This window comes from Alligator mississippiensis, chromosome 10, assembly GCF_030867095.1.
Source record: "Alligator mississippiensis isolate rAllMis1 chromosome 10, rAllMis1, whole genome shotgun sequence".
NCBI lineage: Eukaryota > Metazoa > Chordata > Crocodylia > Alligatoridae > Alligator > Alligator mississippiensis.
In genome coordinates, this window is record NC_081833.1 from 62,370,358 (window position 1) to 62,390,713 (window position 20,356).

The following is a 20,356-nucleotide window of genomic DNA, read 5'->3' on the forward strand; positions in this document are numbered from 1 at the left end:
GAAGCGGTTATGCGCGGCCCCTCCCCTTCTGCCCGGCCCCCGGAAGTGGCGGGCGGGCGGCGGCGACCATGGTGGGGCATGGGCCGGGGCCGGCGCTGGAGAACGCCAACCCGCTCGTGTTCCGGCGCTCGGGCGAGCGGCCCGTGACGGCGCGGGAGGAGGACGATGACCTGCCCGACGCCATCGATGACCGCGAGATCTTCGATATCCTGCCGGGCCGGACGGGGGGCGGGGGCGGGGGCTGGGGGCGGGGCGGGGCGCCGCTACACCGCGTTTTCCTTGACCTGCTACATCTCATCCGCTCCATCAACGACCCCGAGCACCCGCTCACGCTGGAGGAGCTCAACGTGGTGGAGCAGGTGCGGGTGAAGGTGAGCGCGGCCCGCACGTGCTTCCTGCCGCCGGGATTTTGGGGGCTTGTATGTCCTGGCCGGGCGCGCAAGTCCGGGCCTGGGGGCACGTGCCCCCCCGAATCGTGCGCGGGGCGGCTGCCGCTATGCGCTGTGCTTTGAGGCCCGCTGCCCCGAGAGCTGCGCAGTGCCACACGCACCCGGCTAGGTGCACTAGGTTGAAGCACTAGGATAATCGTGATGGGGGGGCAGCAGGGCAGGCCCTACGAGGAGAGGCTACGGGACCTGAACCTGTTCAGCCTCTGCAAGAGAAGGCTGAGAGGGGATCTAGTTGCTGTCTATAAACTTACTGGGGGGAGGACTAGAGGGGAATGGGTGAGACCCTGTTCCTCCAAGCACCTCCCGGAGTAACAAGGAATAACGGCCACAAGTTGTTGGAGAGTAGGTTCAGACTAAACATCAGGAGGCGCTGCTTCACTGTCAGAGCGGCCAGGATCTGGAACCAGCTTCCAAGGGAAGTGGTGCTGGCTCCTACCCTGGGGGTCTTTAAAAGGAGGCTTGATAACAACCTAGCTGGGGTCATATGAGCCCAGTATTCATTCCTGCCCAGGGCAGGGGGTCGGACTTGATGATCTGCTCAGGTCCCTATGACCCTACGTCTATAAATCTAAATTGCTAGTCTCAACTAGTGGAAAAGTCAGTACATTTTGTACATAGCAAATAATTTGTTTTTCAACAGGTGAATGATGCTGAAAGCACAGTTGCAGTGGAGTTTACTCCCACAATTCCTCACTGTAGTATGGCAACATTAATTGGCTTGTCAATAAAAGTAAAGTTGATCAGATCGCTACCTGAAAGGTTTAAGGTGAGTAATAACAGCAGCCTTGACAGGAGAAGGAAGAACATTAAAGAAAAGAAACTCTTTAAGGCTTCTCATTCCCTTTTGCTATGAAACAAGGAAAATACTCCAGGAAACTGATTAAATTACAAGCAGGCACAGTTATCAGTCTGATTCTTAGAATAAATTAGACTGAATGGGATCTGTGGTGAGAAATAGTATATAACATTTAGTGTTAGTGATCCTTGGTGGAAGGGAGATTATCCTCTTTTTGTAAAAGGGTAGTCTGAGGGTAAGGAAGAAAGTTTTCTACCATGACCAGTCCAAAAGGGGAGTTTACAACCAAAGTAGGATTAAAATATAGGAGTTTCCAATTAATGGTTTTAGGATCAGATGGCTGCACCATATCCCTATCCTAATGAAAGCTTATGCTGCTTTGAATATTGTGGAGGAGGGTCTGGCAGGAGATGGTAACTTGCCAAGGACTATGTTTTCTTGTTTCATTATGAAATTGTTTTGGTGGAGTATTAATGAGATGTCTCTGGACTAATACAGGGGAAAATAGTTTGACAAAACTACTTTAAGTAGCACAGCTAGAATTTATTTTTAAACATTTTTAAAGACTTTCTTCCCATTGTCTTCCCAACTTATTATAATATTTGAAACAAAGAAGAAACTGACCGGGAGAGGGAGAGGGACCATGGAACTTACCAAAGCCTAAGTATTGTCAGATTTGAAAAGTAAACTCTTAAATTGCTTTAATACATGTAGTTGCATGTGATACCAGCGAGTGTGTAGGCATGAGTGTGAAGCTGACAAACAACCCTGATGGGTTTTTTTGAGTGGGACTATAATACTAGATGCTGCTTTCTGAACTGCTGAACTAAAGCGTTTTTACTTTGACCTCACTTCACATCTGAGCACCAACCTAGTGCAAGTTAACAGTCTTATAAATAACTGGATTACATTTCATTTTACCTAGGTTGATGTTCACATAACGCCGGGAACGCACATCTCTGAGCATGCAGGTGAGCTTTTCCCCAGTGCTAAGATATATAAAAAGTGTTCTGCAAAGGTATTTCATTGTTTATAAACCTTGGAAATTAGAGAGATTAGATCTGAAGGTCACTGAGTGCAAGAGAGCAAACTAGAAGTCAGGGAAGAGTGTTACAGGATTCCACAACCCTCAGCCCAGAATCCATTAAATTCAGCAAAATGGATTGGGATGGTAGCTGAGGAGATTCAGCAAGAAACAAAGGGGTTGACATTTAGATTCTGGTCCCACAATGTGTTTCAGGCAGTTAAACCTACACAAAGCTATAGTGGATGAACTAGGGTTGTGTGTGGCACTGAGGTCCAATCATCTTGGAAAAAAGTGATGCTTAACTGCTAAGCACAATTCTGCACGCATTCAGCACTACCAAATTGTGAAAAACATGGGGCCCTGCCTACCGTAGCAACAGCCTGAGGAAGAGTCAGCTTGTATGTAAAACACTAACAATAGGTTGCCGTGCTGAGGTACCCTGACCAAGTGTTGTGGGACTCTTTCCTTACAGTAAACAAACAGCTTGCTGACAAAGAGCGAGTAGCTGCCGCTTTGGAGAATTCTCATTTGTTGGAAGTGGTGAACCAGTGTTTATCTGCTCGATCTTAACTGCCTGATAAGAAGCTCTGCTTTTCTGATATGGTGGGCTAACTTTGTAAATAAACAGTGCTGCTAGTATTTAGTTGGATATGTATCTATAAGCAAAATAAAGCTATTCTAATTTTGATTTTTATATAAGTGTTCTAGTACTCTTCCAAGAGTTAACCTATGGAAATTAACTTAAGAGTGATAGATAGCGTGTCCAAAATACTGTTAATGTAATATTACAGTTTTATTTTGTCAGAAGAGGATTTTAATATTTATAATATTTAATTCAGGAACAGCAACACAAATGTTTCCCCTCACAGTACAAAACAAATCATAAAATAAAGACAAATTTCCACATACCTTGGCCACGGCCCTCACTGTCTTAAACCAAGAATTATTTATATTCTGGATTTGGGAATGTATTGTGCACACTGAGTAATGGTTTTGGTCTCTGTGTTCTTGGCACATGAAGACAGGCATTTTCACTTGTTGTTTTGCTCATATTAAACTTCAGAAGTGGAGTTTTTTTACAGTTCACATTTGCAGACAAATTTGCAGGGTTTTGGGATGCTCATACAGCAATAAACATGCACTTTAAAAAAACTAGCCTATTTTCTTAAAGTAATTTTATATGCATGGTTTTATGGAGCTCTCCTGTAGTTGGTACATCTAATTTGTCATAAAATGTTAATCTGAATTACTTGGATTTTGTTGACAAAAAAGCCTGAGTGACAAACTTACAAAATGCTTCCTGTTTTGAAGCCTGATGCTGATGTGCTATCAGAAACGAAATAGCAAGTGATCTGAAGAGGCTCTGCATTCATTACAACTCAAGGAAGGGACAAATGTGCCTTCAAGCCAGTTCTGGTTCGACTTTGCTGCAACATCTTACTCTCTACCCCTGCAAAGTCTGACAGCATGAAACCTAGAAAGGAGTTTTAAGTTTTATCACAAACTGCTTAGAAAAAGACAGCCTAATATTTGCCAATATTGACAGAACTAACATTGAGAATCTATTTACTTTGCTTTGCTGTTTGGTAGCAGTTCTCAGGCAGAGGCACACAAGCAGCAGCACCCAGAGATTTTTTTATTTTATTTATTAGTGTCATTTTACAGTAAAGAACTCATTCTTTGAAGTAAAGGTCAATGTATAGAGACTGCATAATTTGAAGATATACAAATAGAGTAACAATCTCTAATTAAATTCCATTTAATTAATAAATATAGCTGAGTATCACCTTATACTGTTTTGTATTTAGAGTCTGCCATGCTTGGCATGTGTTTTCAAAGACTGGTGCATTGGGGTGAATTCTAGGGTGGTTTTTGTCCTCTTGCTGCTATCTTCAGGCTCTCTGTGAGACCTTGATTTACAACTTCTGGTTAAGAAGTCTTCAGAATTCAAAATGGGAAACTGGAAACCTTTAAACAGAATTTAAATAAATCCACCTTGATACTGTATAACAATGGCAAATGTTTGTTTCATCTTTGCATCCTAGGTTATACAACATATACTGTAGAAAATACTTCTGCCTCCAAGTCAATTCATGTGGAACCTAGTTAACTAGTTTTTGTGGGAAGGGAAGTCAAAACATATGATGTAGTTGCAAAAAATTGTTCAGAGGTCAATTAACTAAAAGAAAAAATTACTGTCAATTTGCTTTGGATTTTTTAGCAGCACTTCTTATTTCTGCTCATTAACAGACCAGGGATTTATTCAGTAACCAGAGACTGCAGAAAAGATAGCTGGAGCATCCAGTGCAACTTCTGTGTTTTGCGGAATAAGTCACAACATCATTATCATGCATGTCCTCTTAAACAGTTCTTTCTAGCACTGTTGGAATGACTGCTCACTATCTCAAAAAGTGATGACATCCTGAGGAATAGAAGATAAGAACATGACACTTAACCATTGACACTTACCAGGAAGGGGGTGGACTACTGAAAACTTCATATGCATGGATGATACAAGGGCAGGTTTGTTCCTGTGATGACAAAGCATTGAGACAGTCTTTAGGAAATGTCTGTTCATGTTCTGTGCGAAGACATGTATGTATGTGTATGTATAAACCTGTGCTTTGGTTTCAAGAACAATCTAAGTGCTGGTAACTCAGTAAATGGCTCTCTTCTGAATTCACACTCCTAGCTGGTGAGGGAGGGAGGCTGTGCTGCTGAATTTACACTCTCACAGAACTGGGATCTGGTTGCTTGCACTTGCTAAAATATCCACGGGAACATCCTTCAGGGATTAGTGGTAGTCATCTCTGCAACCTAGCTAAATTTCATCCTTGGCATCCTAAAGAATAAGGAATGTATTCAGGTCTTTCTTTACTGGTGTATCTCTTTAAATGCACATGTGTAGCTTCTATTCGGAGATGCGTGTATGTGTATGAAAGTAAAATTTTGCTCTTTGCTGAGGTATTTTACCTTGCAGATAATGCAGGGTGTGTGGGTGTGTGTGTGTGTAGTCACAGGTAGAGTGTGATGATAACCTTGTGACATCTGCTCACTATACCACTAAGTAATGGTAATGACTGTGACTGACCATTAATGAATATACTTGCAGCATAATGGTTCTTAACCTTTGCTGGCTCATGGACAGTTATACTGAGCAGATAATGTGCTGTAGGCAGCATCATACTTCCCTGTCAATCTCTGTCTTGACTTTATTTCTTGTGGCCAGGAGCATTGTCAGAGAGTTTTGACCATGCTTCCTCCAAGTCATGGGTTGGGACTACTGTTGTAGTACACAGCTGTTTGGAGTCATCTTGAGCTAAGGGGCTACATAGCTCTGATACAAATAGATATTAAAACTTTAATAGAGAATGTTGCATCTTTAGCCAGAGTGCTAGGAAGAGATGTTCCACTCGCTTTATCCCAGGAGCAGAATGCTATAACCCAGGGGCATGGGAGTGCAATCTTTTTGGCAAGTGTGCTGCCATGGCCTCCAGTGCCACTCTAATCCCCTTCATCTGCCTAGTAAGCTGCTCTGCCTCCTATCCTGTGCACCCTAATTTGCTGCTTTGCTTCCTGCATCCTGCCACTGTGTTGCCTGTCCTCTCCGTGATCTGCCATGTGTCACTTGTGGCACCCCTGCTGTGGGTTGGCCACCGCTGCTGTAAACAAACTCACCGAATAGGGGGCAGCCTCAGTTCTTGGGAGTGCTTCCATCTTGCCAAAAACGTTGGGGATATCTTGTGTTTTCTGGTATAGAGAAGCAGGTTCCCAACAAGATGAGGTTTCTTCCTGCACCTGGGCAAGGACAGGATTTTTATTGCTGTCTATTTAAGGGCTAAGACAGGGGTTGTCAACCGGGGGTATACGTACCCCGAGGCCTACTTAGGTCTTTGTGGGGGTGTGTGGGTGAGAGGACGGAATGGGCGCGGAGGTTGCGTCTCCCCCAGCGTGTTCGCCTCTTACCCAGCGGAGGGGTGTGCTGGATACCGCCAGCCCCACATGGCATATTGTGGTGCCTCCCCACCCCCAACCCCAGCTTGCTCTCCTGCGTGGCCGCTGCCCTCATCCAGTAGCGGCTGTTGCATACAAGCTCTCCCCCAGTGTGTGCCCCAACCCCACTGCTGCTGCTACATGCACCCCTGGGGACATGGGGGGCATGCACCCCTGGATCTGCAAGCAGGGTGGAGCAGGCTGGGGCCAGGGCTGTGCTGGGCTGTTCCTGGTGGGGAGGGGCTGAACTGGGCCATGCTGCACTTGGGGCAGGCAGCACTGGGAAGGGTGGTTGGGTCTATGGCAAATTCTGGAGTGGCTGCATCCCTTCCTATAGCCCCCCTGCCAGGGCTGCCACCCTCCCAGAGCAGCCAAGCCCACCAGGAAAAGCCCAGGGCTGCCCCAGCCCATCCAGCGTGCAGATCCAGGGGTACGTAACTCAGTCCCAGGTTCCACCCGGCCATGCAACACTTGCCCCTGCCCCATTCCCTCCCTCACCACAGGGGCCTACGGAGGGAAGGGGGCTGCAGCTACTCCACAATTTGCCATAAGCCCCCCAACCCTCCTCCCAGCACCACTGCTGCAGGGGCCTCAATCTGTCCCACCCCACTTAAAAACAAGAAAAAAATATAAGGGGCACAGGAGTCAGAAGGGGGACATATTATAAAAGGTTGAAAACCCGTGGGCTGGGACATGAAAACACAGGCAAGCAACATGTTCCGGGCAGGTTGAAGGAACTCGGGAGGACTCAAAGCAGAGTGAGGTAGCTTTTGCACCCCCTTCCCCTGAGCTGCATTGTGTGCTCTGTTGCCACATGGATAATTGCAGGCCGATGTGACAAAATGGTGGTTTGAAAACCTACTCGGTGGCTTTGGCTTGAAACACGCTAACTATGTCCTCCGATGGGAGCAGGAGTACGGTACCTTTTCAGTAGCTGTCTCTCTGCTACGTGATTGAAGCTCAAATACCCAAGTGCAACAGCAGCACAACTCTGGACCAGGTCTACTGAGCTGGAGAGGAGTTGGAATAATACGCCAACTGCATCTATGGAAACCAGAGCAGCAGCGATTCCTGGAAGAATGCAGACACAGGTGTATACAGCATATATTTGATGTCATCTCCATCCTCCCAAGGCACACGTCTCAGATACCTATTTTTCTACTTGGAAATGAGTACAGCGGTAGCAGATGCGCTGCTCTTTACCTGCGCGGGTGTGTGCTAAACGGGCCACACAATCAGCAGCCAAAGCCAGTGTGTGGTGTGCTTGGGAACGTTCCAGTGTATCCACAATGGTTCTGATCCCTATGGCAGTGATATTAGCTGGCTCATTATCTGGAATGATTCGAGACAGAACAATGGACTGCAAGAAAACATTACACAGAAAAAATAACATTCAGTAGAGCTCTACCTCCAGTCACCCTAATGCATCAGTCACCTGAGACTGATATTGGTTGTTAGGCCAACTTATTGTTACTGACTGATCTAAAGAGTTTCATAGCTGAAGGGAGGGATTAAGACAGGCACGCTCAGTGTCATAAATCAGAGACACTGGTTTATTTGAACATGATGACGCTAGCTGGTACCCAAGGTAGCACATGCTGCAACTTGTTAAGGTAAACCGTCTCCCCCACCTCTCCCAGTGCCTTGGGGAAAAGAGAAAGACTTCTGCCTTGCTTGTGCTTCTTTATAAGGGCAAACCGAAAGAGTTTAAGTAGATTTGTACATGTCTTACTGCAAAAAAAAGGCAGGGGGAAGGAAAAAACATGGACTTTAACACAGAGTCAACATTATGGGGGGGGTCATAATCCCTCTGCAGAGTAGTCCAGTGATCTCAAACCCAGCTGGAGCCTCTAGTCACTAGACTCACATAAACTAGATGCATGCATACAATATAATACATAGTTCAATTAGAAACAATAGGCTCTCCTAGCCCATACTGGATACCTTCAAGTCAGCTGGCCCTGACAATCTGCACCCCAGGGTACTCAAGGAGCTGGCGGGCATCATAGCCCAGCCTCTGGCACAGATCTTTGAGAACTCCTGGCGCTCTGGTGTAGAGCCCGAAGACCTGAAGAAGGCCAATGTGGTGCCTATCTTCAAGAAAGGGAGGAAAGTGGATCTGCCAAACTACAGGCCCATCAGCCTGACCTCTATCCCGGGGAAGGTCTTAGAAACGTTTATTAAAGAGGCCATCCTTAATGGACTAGCCAACACCAACACCCTGAGGGATAGGCAGCATGGGTTTGTTGTGGGTAGGTTTTGCTTGACCAATCTCATTTCCTTTTACAACCAGGTGACCTATCACCTGGACAAGGGAGAAAAGATTGATGCCATATATCTTGACTTCAAAAAAGCCTTCGATCTGGTATCCCATGATCACCTCTTGGCGAAACAGGCCAATTGTGGCTTTGGGTCCACCACGATCCGCTGGCTGGGAAATTGGCTCTGTGGTCGGACCCAGAGGGTGGTGGTTGATGGAAGGCAATCATCATGGTGCCCTGTGACCAGTGGAGTCCCCCAAGGCTCTGTCCTTGGACTCATACTGTTCAACATCTTCATTAATGATGTGGACATTGGAGTCAGAAGCGGACTGGCCACGTTCGCCAATGACACCAAATTTTGGGGCAAAGCATCCACACTTGAAGACAGGAAGGCGATCCAGGCTGACCTGGACAGGCTCAGCAAATGGGCAGATGAGAACCTGATGGTGTTCAACGCCGATAAATGCAATGATCTCCACCTTGGGAGGAAAAACCTGCAGCATCCTGATAGGCTCGGCAGTGCTACGCTGGCTAGCACTACGGAAGAAAGAGACTTGAGGGTCATGATTGACCACAAGATGAACATGAGCCTTCAATGCGATGCTGCGGCTAGTAAAGTGACCAAAACGCTGGCTTGCATCCATAGATGCTTCTCAAGCAAATCCCAGGACGTCATTCTCCCCTTGTACCTCGGCCTTGGTGAGGCCGCAGCTGGAGTACTGCGTCCAGTTTTGGGCTCCACAATTCAAAAAGGATGTGGAGAAGCTTGAGAGAGTCCAGGGAAGAGCCACGTGCATGATCAGAGGTCAGGAAAACAGAGATTACGATGACAGGCTGAGAGCCCTGGGGCTCTTTAGCCTGGAAAAGCGCAGGCTCAGGGGTGATCTGATGGCCACCTATAAGTAAGAAAAATGTCTGCGCTGGAATAGCTTACCTGGAAAGCAGCCTGTATTCTGTGAATCTCTTTGCTGGACTGCAGGAATGGTTGAAAGTGATGCCATCTAACTCCCCCTGCTTGAATGATTGCTCGCTGCTCACTGACGTTATTGAAAGCAAATGTTGCTAAGGCCCCAGCTGTCAGAAGGCGAATCTCTTCCTCAGATGAATATAGCAGGGGAAGGATATACCTGTACTGGAAGGCTGAACTATGGGAAAGTATCTCCAAGTTTTCACTGTTGCCTGAATGAAGAGCAGGAAAAAAACAAGTCATTTATCTTTTCCAACCCCAAATTTCCCAAGAAACTCATGAATTATGAGCTGGCTCTTATGTGTGACATAATATCTACTGAAAACATAATAAAAGCACTCAGAGTGTAGCTTTGAAATCAGTTGTCATTGGCGGTGTTTATATTATGTGAAAAGGCCCTTCCAAAATTTTAAACAAACTAGGTAAAGTTCTGGTCCCAGTGAAGTCAGCAGGAAGTTTGCCATTAACAACAGCTGAACTCATGGTAACACCCACTGCTTTCCTTTAATATCTTTATTGTTTATAAAGTGAAGAGAAATGGAAATAAAAGGAGTAGTTTGTTTAAACACAGCCAGAATTCTGGGATTCTGGTAAAAGCGTAGTTGCGTATTACAAAATATGAGTGTTGACGATCTGCTTGAGGGATAAAAGAGGAGCTAGCGGTAAGTTAAAGGGGAAGGGGACATATAATGTGGAAGGAGAGAGAAACGTTTACGGAGTTCAATAACACCTGCTGTATAAATAGGCTCTGAACAGCTGAGGAGTGCTCTGGTCCCTTCTGATGACATGCCTTTGCTGGACTGTGTCAGATGCAAGTGTAATGAGTTGTAGCTGCAGAATGCAAGGTGGATTCCAGCTCCCTTTGAGATCCCTGCACTGACTTGAACAGCTGGATATGGCAAACAGATGCCATTATTGTCTATGAGGATCAAATGATGGTCTGCAGCACTTAGGCAGAGAGTATTTTCACAGAAGCCTCTATCCTTTAAGCTAAACGAAAGTCCATAAGTTGAGAGCAACCAGCAGAAGGTCAGCCATTGTCAAACGAACCAAATCAGCATGCACCCAAAAGGGCTGAGGACAGTACTAACTGCTAGACATGAGTTTTAAGGCAGTCAGTCATCTCGTTAGAGACAGTTTAGATTATTCAAACTAATGTTTTGGGCGTTTTTCCTAGAAGCAAATTAACCATTCATTGGTCAGATAAATGAAGTAACTGATATGCTGTTAACAAAATGAAATACATAAAGAGTCTAGAGACAAACTGTTGGTCTGCCAAAACTGAATTGCCCCACAACCGTGGGATTACAAGTTTCTATGCAAACTGTAAAATGGACACGGCTAAATGAAAACCTTTTTTACCCTTGTATCACTCCTTAAGTAGCCTTATGTAAGCATCTGCTTCTGGAAATGGAAACACAAGCATGCTTTCTTACACCTTTTGCAATAACATGCAGTAAGGGTGCCCTGTAAAGAAGATAGAGGACTGGCAAAATGGACAGGGCAGCTATCCCCTGCATCACATTAGACAGCATACTTTTTTCTAACTGTATAATGTGGATAATTAGAACTAGTCTTCCTTACAGAGTAGTTGCACAGCTACGTTCATTAATGTGTGTAAATTGCTTTAAGGCTCCCCAAGGGTAAAGTATGATTGCCATACAGGACTGACACAATGCAATTTGTGCATGTATATGGACTATTCATTCACCAGGTTTTCCTGGTACAGTACAGATACTTACACAGCTGAAGATATTGTGTGACCAGCATGTGACATCTCACACTAGTGGTGCTCAACCTTTTTTGCCTGGCAGGTGGAATGGTTAGTGCCCAGTAAGTAATCTTGATCAGTGTCTGGGGCAGTTGGGCAGGCCCCATCCAGTTGTGTAAAAGAGGGCAAAGGAGCAGCCTGGTCCCAACCCAGCCCACGGGGGAAGGGAGCTTGATCTAGCTCTGTGGGGGGGGAGGTGGCATGGCCCTGATCCAGCCGCAAGGAGGAGGGGGTGCAGCATGGCCCTGATCCAGCGACAGGGAAGAGAGAAAGCGGCATGGTCCGGCCCCAACCCAGCCACGGGGGGTGGGGGGGCGCAAAGGGGGAACAAGGGGCATTGCCCAGCTCCAACTCAGTGTGTAGGGTTTGGGGTTTGGAAATCTATCAAGGGGGAGGGTGGCCATACTGTCACAGATGCCCCACTGCCAAATTTTCTGACCCATGGGGAGCCTCGCAGGCCAAAAGTGATGGTTCTGCAGGCTGCATTTGGCTTGCAGGCTGGAGGCTGAGCATCCCTGTCTCAGACAATTGCTAAAAAGATTGAGGCAGAGGGTACTGAGGCTGGGAGTTAGGACAAGTAGGTTTTTGGTTCTTTGTATTTTCAATAGCTGTTGCTCAATTTGAAGTTTGCCCTGGATCACTGTCCTGCATTTGGACAACTGGTCCAAGTTATCTTAGTGCTTCAGGAGGCAAATCAGTGGTTTCAATGACTAATATTTTTCTTTGGTGATTTGGTTCAAATGTGAACATTGCTTAGTCCACCCCTTGTTGTTTTTTTTTAAACAAAGGTGCATGTTGCGTGGGGACAGAAGACTTTACTGGTTTGAAGTCATTTCTTTTTAATACCCCCTAAAGAAGTGCAGCTGATTTTCAAAATGAGTAAAGACCAACATATGCTAGGACTCTGCTCCTTTGCCTGAAGTTAGCTAATACAATATTTGGGAATTGAGGAGGGAATTGTTTAAATATCACTGCCATATTAACTTTGGAATGAGGCAACTATACATGTGCATATTTGGAGTAGCCAAATGATTTTTTGCTGCTAACAGTACTTTGATCTTGCAAAACTTCTTTTATGCAAGTATTGCAAACCTCTCTACAAATATTAACCCTCACTAACCTACAGGAGGCAGACAATGTTAAATTCATTTTTCACTAGAATAAACTGAGGCATGGAAAGTTTAGGGGACTTCTCCAAGGTCACAAGAAAGGAAAGGACCCAGGACCTTTCTCTGGATCCTTTGTTCTAACCAGGCTGGTTGTTTCCCCACAGTGCTCAGCGTGATCCCAACACCACTTCCTCCCAAGCATGTATCACACTCTACTTTACTGTCTAATCATTTTTGTTAGCAGCTGAACTCAGGCTAGAGTATTATTCACTGTGCTTTACCTAGGACCACAGCACTCAGGGTGTAGGCTGCCTCTGCCTGGATTGCTTCATACGGAGAATGTATCATCAATGCTAGCAAAAACTTGAGACCCCTGGAATTAGCAATGGCTATTTGGTTCTTGTAGTGTGGAATGTAGCCTAAGAACAAAGTTGGAGAAGAAAAAGTAAAAGTTAAACCTTTTAAAACATTTTTTTAACAAACATTGTCATTTAAATTTTCTACAGTTCTTCATAATGGAATCTGCCCCCTCAAACACATGCCCCTTTGGACCAGATATGTGGGATACAAGCAAGCTAAGCCAACTTTTCAAGAGGCTATTTTTGCAATGTTTTTTGCAATAGTTTTTATAGTTGTTAAAAGCCTGTCCCAGTAGGGACAAGGACAACGTCACTTCTCTTCCTAGCAAAATACACTATCTCAAATTCATGCAGAGTGCAAGCAGTATAAGCAGCAAGGTGGGAAGGTGAATCACACCATAGCATTTCTGGGAAGGTCCTTCCACAGGGCATTGAATTCAGTCCTCCAGCAGAGAGCAGGGCTGCAGTACAAATCCTTCCACAGCACTCTTCTAATCCACACGTTACAATAGCACTTGCAGACAACACATGTCCTACAGCAGGGTTTGAGCCACTACATCTGCAGTGCACAGTTGTGTGTCAAGTATCTCTAATGTTGGCAACTTTTCAATATTCCTAATCCTTATACCCTGGTATATTCTGGGCCTGCACAGTCATTTTCAAATCACCATGCCCCCATTATTAAGAAGCCCCACAGTTTCGTTGTGGGGCATCTTAAGACCCTCTGTACCAAAATTAAATTTCACCTTGAGTAGGTAAGAAAAGTCTTGAGATAGCTTTGTACCCAGAGACACAGCTAAACACTACTCATGGAAAATGTGGGAAGATGAATTTTACACTTCGAAGGATGACACTTATCCCAGTCACTTCCCTTACCCTGATGTGGTGTAAGGCATACCACACGCTTGCAAGAGTTTGTAAAAAGAATGTCTTGTTATTTTGGTCTTCTGCCTGGCTACGGGAATGATGAGCTTACATCTGTAACAGTCTGATAAATATCTCCCTCTGGAGACTCGTTTTATAAACTACATTTTAGCAATGGTTTTAACAGTAGTTAAAAGCCATCCTTTCTAGTCTGTCAAACAGACAGCGATGCTACTTTTCCCCTTCCTAGCCAAACACGTTGTTTGAAATAAATATGGCACATAATCAAATGAACTTTTGGGTTTGTTTTCTTATGTAAAAGGAAGACTTTTTCCTATTTTAAGAAGAAGAAACATCTTCCTAATTTTTCCTCAGAAAGGGAAATGCCACCCCTGGGGGCAAATCCTATTTATTCAAGTGAGTTAATCCAATGAGAACTGATACAACTACATTACAGCAAACTCCTTAGGAATAAGTTTGTTCTGCGTACTGCTAGTGCCCTAACAGCTCCAAATGTTAAAGGTTACATGACATACATACCAATACCAAGACACACGTGGCGAAGAACACGGATTGTGCTGAGCACAATATTTTCTCTCTCGGAACACAGCATCCTTACGAGATGGTCCACTCCATTTGCTGAGAAAACGGCATTTCTCATGTCTCTAGGACCTTGCAAAAGTACTCCGAGTCCTTCTATTCCAATTTGGTGGAGCTTCTGTGATACAGAGCGCAAAAAACCAACCAGCATGTTTACTCCTAAAATACAATAACAAGAGGTGTTAGTGTGTGGAAACCCTTTTCCTATTCCACTTTCAAACCAGAGCAAGGACTGTGCCTTCTTTCATGTTTGGAATTTGCCTAATACATTGCAGGGGCCACTGGAAACAAACAACACTGATTCTGAGCTAGGGTGACAAGAAAGTACCCTTGTAGGTGACAAGAATAATCCACTCTGATATACAATATATGATACTTTCCTGTGTAAGTACTACCAGTATAATAATTAATGGTAATTAATTGTGGAAGTACTACCAGTATAATGTTAATTATAATATCTAGCCCTTTTGGGGTGAGAAGATACACTCAGTTCAGGTTTGAAGTTTGTAAACAGGCAGCTCCAAGACTGCCAGGGATACTCAGGGCTTTTTCAAACTAAAGCAGAGGGAAATCTTATTATAATGCTGTCAGAATTCACTAATGCTACCAGAAACCTTGTGGCCAGTACTGAAAATAAAATTCCAGTCAATTTTGCTTTGTTACAACTCTGGAGAGCACAAGCAGAAATAAGCACAAGAATAGACTAAGGGCCTCACCCAATTCATCACAATACTTAGAAAGAGCAAAAGATCCTGAGACATCTTGACATTTGCAAAGAATGATTCTCTAATTCTAATCTACAGCATTTAACATGCAAATCTGACAGAGAGCAAGTTTCTTTTGCTGCTTATACAAACCCATGCCTTCAGCCACTGTCCTCTGACATTCTGTTTCAGCTCCAGCTAAGGCCCATAAAGCATCGGCCACAACTTCTTGTACATGCGGACTCTGACTTTTTTGCAGTAGTTGAATAAGAGGTAACGTGCCACCTAATTCCAAAACCTTCTTTTGGGCATCAGGGTTTCCTTCAACTAGCCTGTTAGGGGGATGGAAAAATAACTGCTTTACTTTAAGTCAGTGGTTCTATATTACCGGGGCAAAGAAAACGGGTAGAGGTGATTTATGACCAAAAGAACACTGGGAAGAGCCAGTAGTGCTGAAATACTGATCGCTCTCTTTGCCACACCACAGAAATAGTGTCAGGAGTCAGGGCAGCAGGCAGGCCTAAAGTGCCTTTGACTGACCTTGGTTAACTGACTGCCAGCAGCCTACCTACATCCAACTAGCTCCAGTTGCCCGCAAGGGTGCCAGCTGGATGCTTTATAAACACCAGCCCTTTAGTGCCCAGCAAGCTTTTCATCAGGACAGATGCCTCTTTGCCTAGCCTCGGACTTGACCCCTAGTTTCCTGGGTCCATTAAGGCCTGGTACCTTCTGGTCAACTTCTTCCTGGCCCTGGCAAAGCCCAGATCAATACGCAGAACCAGGCCAGGGAGAACCCAGGTGACTAGGGCTGTTTTCCTCCCGCTCCTCTGTGCACATACCCAGGGAGTTTCACTGGGCAACTTAGATACATCTGAGAGGCAGTGGGCACTAGCTGGTGTGCTCTGCTTGGTGTTCCCCTCTGGAACCCTGGTTATTGAACTTTCTTCCCATTTTTTCATCCATTTTCCTCAGTATGCAGTTGTTACAGTCAGTGGTCTCCTTCTAACAACTGAGAGGGGTTTGTAGTTCCTTGGCGGGCCTGGGCTCACCATTTAAGTGTAGCAAATAAAGTGTAGCCCCATGCCCTACCTGTTGGTTCCTACTTTCCTGTTCCAAAGACCCTGCTTCCTGGCTTTGTTCTTGTTCCTGTTTGTGGGTTCCTAGTCCGTGATTTCTGTCCATGGGTTCAAAGACCTGGATGTCTGGCATGTCCAACACCCTGACAACACCACTACATTTACATTTGTTAGGGTGGAGGGAAATCAAACATAAATGCCAGGCTAGACAGGATATACATCATGCAGTCTGCTGACCCCTTTGTCCCAGCCTTGCCAGTTCCTGAATCCACCCCTACCCCTGTTCCTAATGGCAGCCTAGTCCCATATCTTACAACATCTGACTCCTGGCTTTACTTTGGCAACTGCCCACATGCCAATCCTGTACAGTTATAGGTGCTTCTCTGGACCCCCGGTTTTGGTCTGGATCTCTGCTCCTTGGCCTGTAGTTTGACCCCAAATGACTGCCTACATCTCAGTCCCTTACAGACATTGACCTCCTCATCCATCTGCTCCTGATCCCTTGACTCCTGACTCTAATTGGTACCCCTGCTTCCTTGCCCTTGTCTGCTCCTGGCCCCCTGGTTGTGACCCTGTGGAATCAAGCCACAACTGCCCATGTTCCAGTAGTCCCCCTAATTGAGCCAAGTTCCCTTCAAATCATGCAGCATTTGCTTAGTTAGTGTTATAAACCCTTGGAACCTAGCTGGAGAGATCAATACATTCATCACCGCATACGGAGAAAAACAGCATTCCTGGAGCTGTGTTGAGATCTGAGTTACACTTTTAACCATTTGGGGTCGCAACTCACAGTTTGGGAACCGCTGATCTATGAACTGCCTTCCCCATATAGTTTACAATGCCTGTCTGCATGTTAATGGACATACAGTACTACATTTTCCCTAAACACCTATTATAAGAAAAAACAATCCCTAATTGCTATTTAAGTAATTTTTGTTTTTGTTCAACACAGATTTGCATTTTGAAACACCTAGAAACCCAAATAGAGCAAAACAAACTTGTGTAGTACAATTTTGTGTAGAACCATTTCCAGTTGGCACAAATCATTTCCAGGGAGAGTTCTGGCTGACATCTGCAAAGGGAGAGAGATTTGATTGATAAATAGGAATAGGGAAAAAAATTAACATGGAAGTTGCAGTGGATTGAGTTGAGGTCAGTCTGGCCCAGCATCTTGATGCCAAAAGCAGCCATACGTGTTACCTGCCATACATGTTACCTGTGAAGAGCTTTTATTGCCTGCAGCTGGACATCTCTGGCCTTTGACTTCATCATGTGTATCAAAGGAACGGCTCCATCTACTGCGAGGAAAGCAGCCTGGTTGTTTGGATGGTTTGCCGTCACACTTTCCACAACTTCGCTCCATACAATCATCAGGCTTGGGGAGCGGCATTCCTCAGCCAGTTGCACCAGTCCTGACAGGAAGCCGTGCTGCTTTCCCATATCATCTTTACAGCTTTTGCAGGCTTCAGCCATCAAGTCCAGGCTCCTCAGACTACCTGCAGCAAGGGGCTCTCCACTCCCCGTGCCCAGGCAGCTACTGCTGCCTCTCCGAGCTGCACTGAGCACCCTCTGAAATGCTGGGATGGCGCCGGCTGAGTGAAGTTCCTCAGCAAAGCTCTTTTCACAAGCTATTTCACAAATGGCACCCACCACCCCACCCAGAAGCCCTTCCGCCCCCTCGCTGAGTAGGGAGACGAGAACCTGGATGCCTCCGTGCTTGGCCACCTCTTCCTTCCCACCTCGAGCTCTCAGGAGGCTGTTTAGCAGGTGCAAGGCCTGTTCCTTCACAGTGTGGCTGGCGTCTTTCCCAAGCATGCCAAGCACCGCAGGAACCAGCCCCTGCTCCAGCAAGCGGGGAGCTGGACATGGCGCTGCCCCAGATGCCTCGTCCATGAGGTGTGCCAGGGCCAGGCCTGCACTCAGCGCTTCCCTGTCCACGTCCGACTGGAGCAGAGAGATCAGCCTGGCGCACACATTGACCCGGGGGTCCCCGAGCGCCAGGAAATACCTGAGCAGAGCCCAGTGCCCGTGCAAGGCGCACAGCTCTGCCACGCCGTGCTGCTGGGCATTCAGGGCCGCCACGTCCGCCCCTCGTCCCACCAGCAGCTCCGCCACTTGGTAGCTGGCGCTAGCGGCAGCCAGCAGGAGCGGGGTGTTTCTCAGCCCATCCCTAGTCGGCGCTTCCAGCTCCTCGGGCCCCGCGGTGTCCAGAAGCCGGGCCATGGTGGCCGCGTGGTTGCGCACCGCGGCGTGGTGAATGGGGGCCCAGGCACCCTCTTCCAGGCTGGTCATGGTGGACAGCGCCTGCATGGAGGGAGCCGGGCTCAGCAGCCTGCCCCAAGGTGGGCTTGCGAGCAACACCCCCTTGCCCCAACCCTGGGGGCTTCTTGCAGCCCTAAAGCAGGGGAGGGCGAGTCCCTGCCCCTGGCCAGGGGGCAGCGGGGCTGGGACCCGCGCACCCCCTGCTCCGCCGGGCCCCGGGTACCTGCAGCGCGGGGCTGGACCGGCTCCGGCTCCGGCTCCGGCTCCGGCGGGCGCTCCCCGCGCTCCAGCCCCGCTCCCGCTGCCGCGGCGCCCCGCGCGCTGCCCTTGCTTGAGGCCGGAGCTGCTGGAGGCAGCGAGCGGGGCAGGGCGAAGGCTTCTCGGCTGCCCTCGCTCCTGCTGTGGTTTTGGGCGGATCCTGGAAAATAAACACCTCCCCAGCCCCACTGTTTGCAAGGGAGACTGAAGCCCTGAGCGCAGCTGCGGCTTCTCCCTTCCTAGCACGTGCCGGGCCTGACCCCGCAAATGCTGCAGGTCTCCCCTTAGGGGCCAAGCCTCCTCTAAGGCACTCCTGGGAAAGTGTCCTGTCTTTCCTGACTACAGGAAAGTTAATAGCAGTGAAAAGACCTCCGAAGGACCACAAGAGCCCGATGCCCTCGCAGATTTCTAGTGGAAACTGAATCGTGTGCAGGCCCTGGTAGGGAAGGGCCGGGCTGGGTTCCCACGCTGGACGGTGGCTCTTGGGCTCCAAGCTATTGGCATTTCTTTTGTTTCCTTTTTTAAAAAAAAATAGCAGGTCATTTGTGTCAAAAAGAAAGGAGTTTGGAAACAAAATAAACTTAAGTTACATTTTAGCCAAATGAATTTTGACAGTCTCACTTTCAGTGCATGCCCCTGGATAAACAGGACGGCCAGGCAATGTGCTATATATTTATCCTGTCAGGCATCGCTCCACCTGCCATCAGAAGAGCAGTGGCCAGCAAGACGGACCGGTTGAGATAAACTGAAGAAGTGAGACGCCCGCTGTACGACCATCCCACCGCACACAAACGTCTGAAGTCACGCAGGAGCTTCCTCACCAGCGCCCAACCTCTGGACGCCACACCCCAGGAAACACGACTACAGATGTGGAACGAGAAGCTGAAGAAAATACCTGACAGCGAAAAAATGCATATTCCAGCTTCTGCGTCCTTAGCACCAGGGGCTGAGCCATGGCACAGGTGGTGATGTCTCAGCTACCTACGTACTGAAGTTGGGCACTCCAAGGAACTAATGAAGTGGGGCTATGCACTTGGTTCAACCTCTGAGACTGGCACAGAGCCTGCTGCGATACCTGCTGCTCAAAGGCTCTAGAAACTCATGTCACACTGAGATCTGGATCCCAAGTCTTCTGAACTGCATTCCCCTAAGTATAGAGATGGTTGTGCCTGGAGCCTGTCTTCCTTCACGTGTATGCTTCAGAGCAGAGGATCCAGACACTGATGATCTCTCCGTGGTGTTAGTTTTGTACCAGCAGAGGGCATCACAGCTTCGTGCAGCTCAGCATTTACTCCCCACTTCAGCTGACTATAAACCTGGCTTGGAGCTGGGAGATTATTTTTACCTCCTTGCTTTAGCCAGGTATGTGCAATTAAAAGTGACTTGTCTTCTCCATAATCCTTCATGGTTCCAGATTTCTAATCAGAAGATGTGCTGCTGCTTATTATTTCTGGCTGCCAAATGGGAGAATCATGTGTCTGTGCTGTTACCTGTTAGTCCAGGTTTTCTCTTAGATCTTTTCTCTATTTGTACCCAAATAAAACCTCTAAAATCAGTAGGTGATAGAATCTAGTGGTATCCTACTTCCACCAAGACACTAGTGATGCACTAGTTCACAGAAGAGCTAACCATATTTTGTTATTTTTTTGTCTGAAATGAAATGATCTTTTTCTGATACTGAAACTTGTCAACACTGACCTGATGATTATCGAAGCATTTCAATTTAATTAGGTTTATGTTTAATGAAACCTACACCTAGTATGGTTTCCCTTTTGTGAATGTAAATTGTAAGTGTATAAAAAAGTGCAACATACTGGTGTACTGTAATTTTCTTTTCCCCTTTAATGGAGAAAAGCATAG

At 46.7% G+C, this 20,356-nt stretch overlaps 2 protein-coding genes across 5 annotated transcripts; one reads left to right on the forward strand and one right to left on the reverse strand.

Annotated features, from left to right (window-relative positions):
* Nucleotides 1–13: 13 nt before the first annotated feature.
* Nucleotides 14–4,936, forward strand: CIAO2B (cytosolic iron-sulfur assembly component 2B). 3 transcript variants are annotated; one of them, XM_019492914.2, is made up of 6 exons: nt 14–204; nt 292–371; nt 1,090–1,215; nt 2,171–2,216; nt 2,745–2,875; nt 4,523–4,610. In XM_019492914.2, the coding sequence occupies exons 1-5, from the start codon at nt 69–71 to the stop codon at nt 2,840–2,842; spliced, it is 486 nt and encodes a 161-aa protein (XP_019348459.1). In that variant the 5' UTR covers nt 14–68; the 3' UTR covers nt 2,843–2,875; nt 4,523–4,610. The 3 variants fall into 3 exon arrangements, with proteins under 3 accessions (XP_019348459.1, XP_059569860.1, XP_014451094.1); XM_059713877.1 differs by lacking the exon at nt 4,523–4,610 and adding an exon at nt 4,318–4,479; XM_014595608.3 differs by lacking the exon at nt 4,523–4,610 and adding an exon at nt 4,641–4,936 and having other exon boundaries at nt 15–204.
* Nucleotides 4,677–19,549, reverse strand: ANKAR (ankyrin and armadillo repeat containing). 2 transcript variants are annotated; one of them, XM_059713876.1, is made up of 10 exons: nt 18,462–19,549; nt 17,193–18,280; nt 15,054–15,232; nt 14,137–14,355; nt 12,655–12,792; nt 9,461–9,705; nt 7,469–7,625; nt 7,189–7,336; nt 5,951–6,070; nt 4,677–4,803 (listed from the first exon to the last, which is right to left on the reverse strand). In XM_059713876.1, the coding sequence occupies exons 2-10, from the start codon at nt 18,266–18,268 to the stop codon at nt 4,677–4,679; spliced, it is 2,409 nt and encodes an 802-aa protein (XP_059569859.1). In that variant the 5' UTR covers nt 18,269–18,280; nt 18,462–19,549. The 2 variants fall into 2 exon arrangements, with proteins under 2 accessions (XP_059569859.1, XP_059569858.1); XM_059713875.1 differs by lacking the exon at nt 18,462–19,549 and having other exon boundaries at nt 17,193–18,357.
* Nucleotides 19,550–20,356: the final 807 nt, after the last annotated feature.

Excerpts from the sequence above, each read along its gene's own strand:
- CIAO2B (XM_019492914.2), top strand. The coding sequence starts at position 69 with ATGGTGGGGCATGGGCCGGGGCCGGCGCTGGAGAACGCCAACCCGCTC. Across the intron at positions 205-291 it reads CGATGACCGCGAGATCTTCG|ATCTCATCCGCTCCATCAAC; the intron begins ATATCCTGCCGG and ends TTGACCTGCTAC. Across the intron at positions 1,216-2,170 it reads CGCTACCTGAAAGGTTTAAG|GTTGATGTTCACATAACGCC; the intron begins GTGAGTAATAAC and ends CATTTTACCTAG.
- ANKAR (XM_059713875.1), bottom strand. The coding sequence starts at position 18,286 with ATGCAGGCGCTGTCCACCATGACCAGCCTGGAAGAGGGTGCCTGGGCC. Across the intron at positions 7,626-9,460 it reads GAATACAGGCTGCTTTCCAG|TCCATTGTTCTGTCTCGAAT; the intron begins GTAAGCTATTCC and ends GTTTTCTTGCAG. Across the intron at positions 7,337-7,468 it reads TTTAGCACACACCCGCGCAG|GAATCGCTGCTGCTCTGGTT; the intron begins GTAAAGAGCAGC and ends GCATTCTTCCAG.